This window comes from Dioscorea cayenensis, chromosome 10 (genome assembly GCF_009730915.1).
Source record: "Dioscorea cayenensis subsp. rotundata cultivar TDr96_F1 chromosome 10, TDr96_F1_v2_PseudoChromosome.rev07_lg8_w22 25.fasta, whole genome shotgun sequence".
Lineage (NCBI taxonomy): Eukaryota > Viridiplantae > Streptophyta > Magnoliopsida > Dioscoreales > Dioscoreaceae > Dioscorea > Dioscorea cayenensis.
This window is the reverse complement of record NC_052480.1, coordinates 17,653,333-17,664,081: the sequence shown is the minus strand read 5'-3', so window position 1 is coordinate 17,664,081 and position 10,749 is coordinate 17,653,333. Positions and strand designations below refer to the sequence as shown.

The window sequence follows — 10,749 nt, the reverse complement described above, 5'->3', positions numbered from 1 at the left end:
AATTTGTCCAATCAATAGAATGCATGATCAAAACCATTTATCACAAAAATGTGAACATAAAAGCTAACAAAGTAACCTTTTTATTTTTCAAGAGAAATATATTCGATGTAATAATATAAAGGGGGCACGACTTGCGTCATCATCAAACTTTTTATTTTTAAAAATACTAACATGGCAAATAATTGGTCACACAACTAATTCAGAAAATAAATTTTCAGAAATAAAAATAATACATTGGGAAGTAACACAACAACCAATACAACATAGCACATTCAAATTGATTACCTCGGCAACCGGCATGGTTGAACAGAACAAACAGAACACTTTCTCTAAAAAATTCCAGAACAAATGGAGAAAAACAAACATTGACCAACAGTTTACAGGATAATAATCCAAGAATTTAAGATTTTCATATATGAAAAATGCAGCATTCGCAGAACACACACTATGAATGCAAATTAACACCAATGATGTGAGCCAATAGGTTTAATACATAGAATGAGACCTCCAGACAGAATGGCAATCTTGTCTATTGTTTTCACTAATATCTAGTTTCAATGATACCAGATACAATGTGTTCACCTGATGCCAATGTACAAATGATTCAGATACAACATATTCAGATAACAACTCCAGGCACACCAGCAAAACTTATTTTTATAACAAAATAACAAAATATCGAAAAAAAAACCAAAGAAAAATTTTGAAAAACTTATTACTGTTATTGATCATGGCATGTCCAGATATTATATGGAGATCAAAATACCAAATCAAGTATTCTAAATGCTCAATCAATTCACAATTTAACATAAAAGCAGAATGCATGTATTTTAAAAAAAAAAAATTCGAATTACCAGAAGTGGCATGCTGCTTTCCATAGGCATCATCATAATTTTATTCAAAAAATTCAAAGCATTGGCAAACTTGTACAGCATAACAAATGAAAAAAACTTGAATAAAATTGCAGCAAGCAAGTTTTGGTCAGAAAGAATGTTTTATCAGCATGCACAACAGAGTTTAATTATACCATAGTGCCAATTACATCAAAAGCCTCATAAATACAAACTTTTGCGACTAAATGTTCACCTGCAGTCATGCTTCAGTGTTATGACAGCCTCCTGGAAATTGATAAGTTCGGTAAAAGCAGCAATTCCTTCTATCCTTGTGTTTCGCAAGTCAAATGAATGAACCAACCCATAGACCAATCAAATCAGAGATGTACCACAAGCATGAATGTGATTGACATTTGACCTATAGAACCAAAAAGTTAGGGTACCTCTTTGAAGCAGCTAAACACTCCCATTTGATGACAGGGGTTTATTCCATAACTTAGTGCCCTCTGATCCTTCTCTATATATTATCATTAATGTCTGGGCATTATTCAGTACAATCAATAGCGGGTAACTATGAGAGTGAGGGAGCACAGCAGAGCACAAAAGACTAAGTGGGGAACAAACATAAAATTCCCCATGCGCAGGATACAGAGGATAAAAGAGAAACAAGAAGCAACTTGCAGATTAAAGTATGATTGACTCCAAAAGACAACACATATACTCTAGACTATCACTGGGGAGAGCACACAGGATTTTGATATTGCAGAATGACTTTCTCAAAACAAGTCCAATTAATAAGTGGCAGGAGAACTTACGAGCAGGACAGACATTTCTTTTTTATTTCCCTCAGAATAAAAATGCATGCAGATTTACATGATGAAGCATTTCGTATTCAGGAAGTCTTGATATTCTTGTCATGCAAATGCTTCTTCGGATGTCATCAACGACTATACACCCCCAGCAGCAGGAACTCTATTTACAGATGAGTTATTTCCCTGGTAAATTTAAGAAAAAGATGAAACTTGGCCGGCTGTATGGGAGCCCTCGGCCTCAGAATTTTCTTCAACAGAAGTCATTTGTCTAGATTCAGATAAAGAAAGCTCTGGTGTGAGTGTCAATCCAGGTGATCCTGAGAAGGACCCCAATAAACGAGGAACAGCTGAGATGTCAGCTGTAGGTGACACTGAAAGATTGTATGTGACGGTTCCCATAGGATGATCGAATTTGCAATTTGGACCAAATTTACATATTCCATACCGAGAATAAAATATGCATAATGGTTCTCCCTGCAATAAAATAGAAAAATACCAACGCAATGTAATTTACAAAAAATAAATATATCTTTGAATAAGAAATAAACATCAAACATTTCACATAGATTCATCATTTCCCAAAGATGTTCAAAAGTAACACATGATGTGACAGAACTCCAAGTTATCTACTGGATCATACTGAAATACTCGGTGCTATATTTGTCAGAGCAACACATCTACCATTGGAGGATTTTACCATTGTCGATGATTAACTAAAACAAGCATCAATAAATCAAGAAACAGAAATTCATCAAAATGACAATGCAGATAAAATGTAACAGTAGATATCCCCTCAGAAGTTGCTGGAAATAATTTAATAAAGTACAGTGGAAGGTTCTTAAAAAAACATCCTAATAGATTATTCCAAGAACTACATTTCAAAATCATAGCCCATGAAAATCTACTATATACAAGCTTTAAGACACTGCTGCCCAAAATAAGCTGATTTTCAATTAAAAAAACAGGTTTATAAATTGATGCATTCTGCTAATTCCTTTAACAAAAACCAGATAACTAATTCTCTAGTGATAATAAAGAAGGTTGAGTGACAAATAGCACAGTACTTACCAGAATCCAAAAAGCAAAATACTAATACAAGGAGAAAAAGAATTGTGTGAAACTTACAAATGACAGCACCCACAAAAGTATCAAGGCCATAACTACGCATAAATAGGTTGGGTATTGATAGGTACAACACTCCATGAATTATAGCTGAAATTCATACAATCTTACTTTATCCCCTCATGCAAGGCATATTATACAATGTAAGAATATTAAACTCTAGCAAATATCATATTATACAATGCAAGGCACGTAAACATGCTTGTGATAGATATCAATCAGTAACCAGAAATAGTTCATTTATTCAGGCAGTCCCGCAACTCTTTCCAAGGAGAATATTATTGAGTAGGAAAATAACATAATTGCTTTAAAAAAAATGTGGCAATGATCAGTTAATAACTCAGTTTCTCATCTAGTCAGTTCCTAAAACATAGCTACATACTCACAAACACTTGTGACCCCAAGAATGACTTACCAATATATATTACACATTCATTCAGGTGTCAAGCTCCATAGGACCAGAATTACCAACCTACCCTGCACATCTATCCCCAAAATTCTACAGGTGTTCTATAATAAGTAAAATTGGCTGTCAAATTATTAACAGGTTGGATGAGGCAGTTCATCATCAAGATAGTCTTGGTCTATGACAATACATATTAGAAACCAGATGGCAGTGGATTGTATAATAAAGTCTATATTGTTTGAAGACTTTACGTTTATTTTTTCGTAATTAACATGTAATAGAAGATGAAGCATATCATAGATCTAGAATCTATTAACATCATCCAATTCAGCAGCAAAGCCAAGAGTTGTCAGCAGAAAAGTTATTAAAAAAATGATACAGCAAGTAAAATCGTCATGGCCTCATATTGTGATAATTATTAAGGCTTAAAGCCTAACTTACAGGGCGCAATGGAAGGCCAATTGGACTCAACAAGCAATCAGGAGGAGGAATTAATCTTTCCTTTGGATGATGAAACCTACAGACAGCACCAAACTTGCAATCCCCAGTCTTCATGTAGAACTGGCACTCAGGTTGGTCAGGTCTTTCAGGAAATACATTATCCCTCTGCAATGCATACAGACCCATAGGGACGGATCCAGATCGATAAGGGTATGCCCCTTGAGATCCAGCACCTGTTTCACTCTGGCGAGAAGTGCCATAATATTGAGCTGTCACTGGCGATTGCTGTTGGCTCTCTGGGGATGAAACAGACCCCAATTGTCCCTGCTTGAAAAAAACCCAATGAAGTCACCATCACGAATATGGCATTGATCAGAATAATACAGTTCATCATCTCTGGTATTAACAAGCTTGGTATACATGACAAATACAATCGTACTGTCACTAGTAAACTCAATAATTAGCACCAGATTCTGGCCAAGGACACAAACTATAAACTGATCTAAATAGACTTATGAAAATGATATTCTATTATAATTGATCATAAACAAATAATCCATCATTAAAAAACCAATAACTTCCATCATTGAAGTCATGAGAACATACAATGCCAGCCATTGGTTAAAAGATGAGCTATATTAGAAGTGGTGCAATACTTACAGTATATGCATTCCATCCAGGAACTTGAACCAGCCCCTGAGGAAGAATCAGTTGAGGGTAGCTTGAAGGGCTTTGCCATCGAGGGCTGGCAATAAAAGAAGCTCTTGACAGGGGCCAGTTTGCAATCGTTCCATGGTAGGATTGTTGGCCAGGAGTTGTTGGAGAATGCACCGAAGTATAAACAGGAGAACCACGTAACGAAACCATTGCATTAGATGGCTGTGGATGGTGAAATTTACAGGTGTTTCCAAACTTACATTCACCAGTTCTCAAATAATATGCACATTCCTTCTCATTCTACAATTAAGGAAAAGTGAACTATTATGGCAAGTGATCAATTAAGTAGAAAACAGAAGAAATTGGAAATAGCATATTTAGAAAGCTGAAGAAAAAGATGGTATAATAATGAGATCCCGTAGAATAGAAAATCAAGCTGTACTACACAAGAAATGGCAAGTACAAACCGGACGCAGTGGATAGCCTAATATGTTTAATTGAACTTTTCCAGCAATTCCAGCCTTATCTTTCGGGTGATGAAATTTGCATGTAGCACCAAATTTGCATGTCCCTGTTTTTATATAATACTACAAGAAGAAACAAAAAGGTGATTTTGAGTCTGATGCAGAAAAAGGCATTCATTACTTATTATGGTCAAATTAAAAGAAAAACAAAGCCACCAAGAGAGATATGCTAACAAAAAAATTCACTGCATGCGTTAAATAAATAAAAAAGAACACCCTTCCAGCAAGATAAAAACTGAATTCAGACATAAGCACATATGGTAGGTAGATCGAATATGATGAATTGCATAAATATATTTGTCCATCAATTTACAATAATCAGGCGCAAGCTCTAGTTCTTTCACACATAAATGATAACATTCTCTAAGGCTTAGCTCTCTTTGGATGTTACTTGTTGATGGCTTAAGCTCAACATACGTTTTGGGAAATGTTAAACATTATGTATTAAGCAGTTATTGCACACAGTGAAGAGGAAAGGAAATGTTCTCAAATGACATTTCTAAACCTTTTATTATCATATTTAATCTCCTGCTTCCCTAGACATATTCCTCTCAACAAAACCAAGTAATTTGGTATCATCAACATAAGGAACCAAATATCAAACAGGTGGGGAAATACTAAGCTATTAGCTAACAGGTATCCAGAAAATAAATCATATATGAGCAGCCTAGAAAAAAATGGCTGTTTTGGTGTATCATTGGTCAGACTTTAAAGATTTCAAAATGATAGTGTAGTGTCAAACATAATCATTCTGCCAGTGCTGCCACTGAGAGAGGTGTTAACAACAACCATTCAATAACAAAAGATTTGGAATCTGAAATAAAACTCATAAAAACGCAAACATTATCTAACATTGAACAGCATAAAAGATAAGTGATACAAACCTGGCATTCAGGTTGCCCTATTCTTTCAGGATAACCTCCCTTGATCCTTGCAGCAGCAAGAGCCTGAGATTTGAAAGGGCTAAATCAATTATTGCCAAATCAGATGAATCCTATTTTTTTTTTTTTGAAAGCTTGTGGGGAGAAAAAATGACCAAGATGGATCAATGTTATAGTTAAAAAAAAAAGAAAAAAGAAGAAGAAAAATAGAGACAATAAAAAATGTATGGAGGGTTGTCAACGATGTGCTCAATGACACATAGTTAGGCAAAGAGTGCTAAAGTTTCGATATGGTTCAAATAATACGCAGTTTGATTAATTATGATAGAGGTCAATATATTGACCAAGTAGAATAATAGAAATTGTACATAGGTCAAAAGATTCTCCAAATAGATTAAAAAAATTAGTTATAGCATGTAAAAAAAACTAATAACACACTTTTCTTAGTTCCAAGGGTCAGACTCAAAAGTCAAAAGTATCATCACTTTCATGCAACTCTCAACTTGTAGGCAGTACTCAAATCTTTAGGTGTTGCATTTGACAATGAAACTTTGGAATTCCTCTATATGTAAAAGGAAAGGTCGAAAAAGGCTTCAATTATCAATGCACCAATTGGACCCATCACCAAGGACAGCTCAGATCAAGGAAACAAATTATATACTTGAAGATGGAATATAAGATAAAGGCAATTGACTAGCCACTTTTCATCATAATCAATAGACTAACTTGCTTAAAAGTATGACATGACGGAAGTGACACAAAACCAGCCAACGGTTTGCACAATTAGGAAACTATGCAGGTAGAATGCTTCACCAAAATAAAGAAAACCATATTCATGCAGTTAAACGAGTAGCTCTCAGGCATTCAACATCTAAAAGCAATACCAACACTCAATATATAATTGGTTACTACTCACCAAGTACCAACAAAGATGCACAAAGTAATAAAATTGAAGCCCAAGAGAAGAATAGGGCATATAAACAAGAAGAGGCCTGTAGAGCTCTATATTTATGTGAATACGGAAATTGCAGTCATCTCAAACTGTGGAGCATAATTGTGGTATTGCACTTGAAAGAAACAAAAAAATCAAGTTTTTGTACCAGGCAAATAAAGTAATTTACCAGCTGCCTATTGGGAGGGTGGCTGAATCTGCAGGTCATCCCAAATCTACAAAGGCCAGTCCTGATGTAATAAGCACAGTCTGGCTCACCGGGACGCTCAGGGTATGGTCCGGACTCCATGGAATCACTTTGCCTCAAATTCATTTGCCACATTGTCTCTACAGCAACAACAAATAAATAAATTCACAGCTGACCTACGCAACATAAAAAATCAAACCGATATCCAAAAGAATACCATAAAAAAGGCAGTTGATCAACCAGTGGAAAAAATATTTTTAGCAAAACAATGGTAATAGATCGAACTCATGAGAAATGATAGAAGCTAGTCATAAAAAAAAGCACAATTGATTCGGAATGCGAATTGCATCAAAGAATTAAAAACAGGTCAAATTACATGATCGGATGGGCATAAATTTTTAAAAAAAACAGAAGATCAATAGAAGGAACAGAAATCCCAAATGACACCCTAGTTCCGATCCAATACCCTAAAAATTAAAGACCAGGAAAAGAAATGCAAACACACACAAACCCTAAGGACTCACCGTCATCAATGTCGGTGGCAACGGCTGACGATGACGCCTCAGTTGCCATAGACGCGACGGCCCTTCCGATGCCGCCGCTGTGGATTTGGATTCTTCCTACGCTGCCCTCGTAATCCATCCGGCGGGGGCCGGCGTCACCGAGCCTCCAGCACTGCCGCCGACATTCCCACGCCTCTCTTGGCGATCGTAATAAAGGAGATGGAGACGAGGACAAGGAGAGAGAAGAGAAGGGAGAGATATGGCGAAGGGGAGGGGTCGCGCTCTCCTCTCCACAAACCAATAGAGGAATAAGAACCAGCCATCCGCTCCGACAACCAGTCGTTTCTTCCTTTTTTTCCACCCGCGCTACCCCAACTCCCCCACACCGGAATTATCCTCATTCCGACCCGTGCACGAATCTCAACGCGTGTATTCATGTCCGTCCCCTTGTATTCTCTCCTTTGCGTCTCTCACATATCGCCACGTGTTCCTTACTAATATCATCCCAGGGACATGTACGTACTCCTCTCTGATATCAAATTTTTACCTTTCCTGCTACTAGCACGAATCTTAACGCGTAAATTACCCTTCTTATCGATTGCTACGAGTCTCAGTAATTCGCCTAAAGAAGATTTACAGCCTCTCATGAACCAGCACCGCTGTATATATCCCGCAGCACGAAACTGAAAGCGTGTACTCAGTTACTCGCGGCGTGCATTCGCTCCATCAAATTTCTAATTGACGCCCACTTGTCTCGTCCAGCTCAAATCTCAAAGCATATATTGGCCTTGTTTGGATTAGCTTAATAAAAAAGTGTTTTTTTTAAATTTGGTAGAAGGACTTTTAGAAAAAGTGCTTATGAAAGTATGTTAAATGTTTTTTTATATTTTATGTTTGGATATGTTAATGTAGAAGCACTTTTATATATGTAAAGTTGTTTGGATATGCATTCTTGAAAGGACTTTTTTCAATGTCAAATTACTAAAATGGGCCTTCATTAGTTTATTATAATAACACTAATTCTAATACTAATATACTAACATACTAATATTAATACAAATATAATAATAATATTAATATGAATACAAATACTAATTAATATACTAATTATAATATATGAATACTAATATGAATACTAATATACTAATACAAATACAAATATACTAACATACTAATATTAATACTAATATACTAATAATAATAATATCCTAATAATTATAATAATACTAATATACTAATATATTAATAATAATACTAATATGAATACAAATACTAATATACTAATAATAATACTATTACTAATACAAATATACTAATATACTAGTACTAATACTAATATACGAACATACTAATACTAATATATTAATGTACTAATTCTAACACTAATACTAATGTACTACGATTATAATTATAATTATAATCATAATTATTATTATTGAAAAAAACAAAAAAAATATAAAAAGCATAGTCATTTTCTTTTATTTGATAAGGGTAACCTAAGTAATTTAATAACTCCAAAAATAAACTTCTAAGAAGTGTTTTTTCCAAAAGCATCATGAAGACTATCCTCAAAAAAAGCTTTTTTTCACCTGCCTGCAGAAAAGCTAATACAAACATGATTTTTTGAGCACAGAAGTGCTTAACTTATAAAAAAGCACTTCTGGGCTTTTTAAAAGCCAATCCAAACACCCCCATTGTTTGAAGTTTGGACTTGATGACATGGCGCGTGTATGTTGGGGCCAATGTTTTTAAAACCGGACCGGATAGGGAACCGGTCTCATATTGGGGTCACGGGTCAGTCTGTCCGACCGGATGACCCATTCTGGTCGGACCAGATGACGTCATAAATGAATAATTATCTCAAATATTATATATATATATACACGTTTAATAACAAATTTTATCATATTTTTAATCATAATTATATTTTATCTGGTGAAGATTCAAATAATTAATTTAGATAAAGCAACAAATACAACTCCTTAAATCTTTTATTTCTTAATCTATTAATCATAAATGGATGATGATAACTACATAAATTAAACCACTAATTAAATTACTAATTATATGAGGATGAGACAAGACATGAACAAAAAAATTCAAAACAAAACTAAAACTAAGTATGGTTAATTTAATTCTCATATTTGATCATCATTACCATTAAAATAAAAGTATATAAAAAAATAAGTCCTAAATAATCTATACCCCTTAAACAATTTAAAAGTTTCTTTTTTTGTTTTTTTGTTTATTTTCTCATACCTCCAAACTCCAAAGTTCCAAGAATTCAAACAATATTTTCGACAAATCAAGACTCAAAGAGAATCATGAAATCAAGAAAAAAAAAGAACCAAAAAGAACCCGTTTGGATTGCGGAATAGAAATGAGAATAGGGGGAATAGGAAAAGAAGAGAAATGTGAATGTGAATGAGGGAATAGGGAATAATGTATTTGGTTTGAGGGAATAAAAATTGGGAATAGAAAAAGTTAAAAAGAAGGATGTAGTAAAATTACATTAATACCCTTATAGGTAAATGGTATGATATTATATAAAATAATGGATTATGTTTAATAATAAATATTTAAAAATATTTATTATTAATTATTTATAATATAAAATATATATTTCAATATATTATAATTATATAATTAGTCTTAATAATTTATTTAACTATTATATATTTATTAAATTAGTTAATATCATGAAATACGTTTAATTAAGTTAATTTCATTTAATGATTTTAATTTTAATTTCCCAAAATAATTTAATTAACTTATTTAATAATTAAAGCTAAGTAGGGTTCGGATATCGAAGAATGAGAAAGAAAAATAGAGGAAGTGAGAAAGAGAGGTTTTATATATGATAAGGTATATTAGTAATTTTACAACTAAAGAATACTTCTCCCCCCATTTTTGGGTGGAATAGGATGCCTTTCTTAGGAGTAATCTTTTTTCCATGCATGGAGGCAACCTATGTATTTTCTGGTTACCAAACAAGGGCTTAGGAATGAAATTCCCATTCCCAAGCCCTCAATCCATGATCCAAATGCCCCCTAAACTCCAAATTCAAAACTATGCTTTTAGTTTGTTGTAAAACTTTGAAATATATATAGTTGTATTTTGTTATAGAACTATTCTTTTATTTTATTTATTGTGATTATTATTAGTATGCACTATGAATAAATAGTTAATAATTATGTTCAAGGAAATAAATATTTTGAATTTTAATAAAAATATAAATGTTAAAAGGTTTAATACCCGAATTGGTCCCTTTATTTCTCTCTCTCTTCCCTTTTGGTCTCTCTACTCAGAAATGCTCCCAACTGATCCCTCAAGTCTTGAAAATAGGCCAACTAAGTCCAAAGTTAAACGACCATCAAACCAGCCGTTGCTTCTAAATGGGTTTCAAAATGCTCAACCCGGATCTAATTTGA

At 33.8% G+C, this 10,749-nt stretch overlaps 1 protein-coding gene across 1 annotated transcript; it reads right to left on the bottom strand.

The window, feature by feature from the left end:
• Positions 1-927: 927 nt before the first annotated feature.
• Positions 928-7,661, bottom strand: LOC120270471 (zinc finger CCCH domain-containing protein ZFN-like). The gene is made up of 7 exons (XM_039277490.1): positions 7,340-7,661; positions 6,798-6,955; positions 5,680-5,742; positions 4,739-4,858; positions 4,275-4,571; positions 3,615-3,938; positions 928-2,119 (listed from the first exon to the last, which is right to left on the bottom strand). The coding sequence occupies exons 1-7, from the start codon at positions 7,455-7,457 to the stop codon at positions 1,838-1,840; spliced, it is 1,362 nt and encodes a 453-aa protein (XP_039133424.1). The 5' UTR covers positions 7,458-7,661; the 3' UTR covers positions 928-1,837.
• Positions 7,662-10,749: the final 3,088 nt, after the last annotated feature.

Excerpts from the sequence above, each read along its gene's own strand:
- LOC120270471 (XM_039277490.1), bottom strand. The coding sequence starts at position 7,457 with ATGGATTACGAGGGCAGCGTAGGAAGAATCCAAATCCACAGCGGCGGC. Across the intron at positions 4,572-4,738 it reads TAGGCTATCCACTGCGTCCG|AATGAGAAGGAATGTGCATA; the intron begins GTTTGTACTTGC and ends CCTTAATTGTAG. Across the intron at positions 2,120-3,614 it reads TTGGCCTTCCATTGCGCCCT|GGAGAACCATTATGCATATT; the intron begins GTAAGTTAGGCT and ends ATTTTATTGCAG.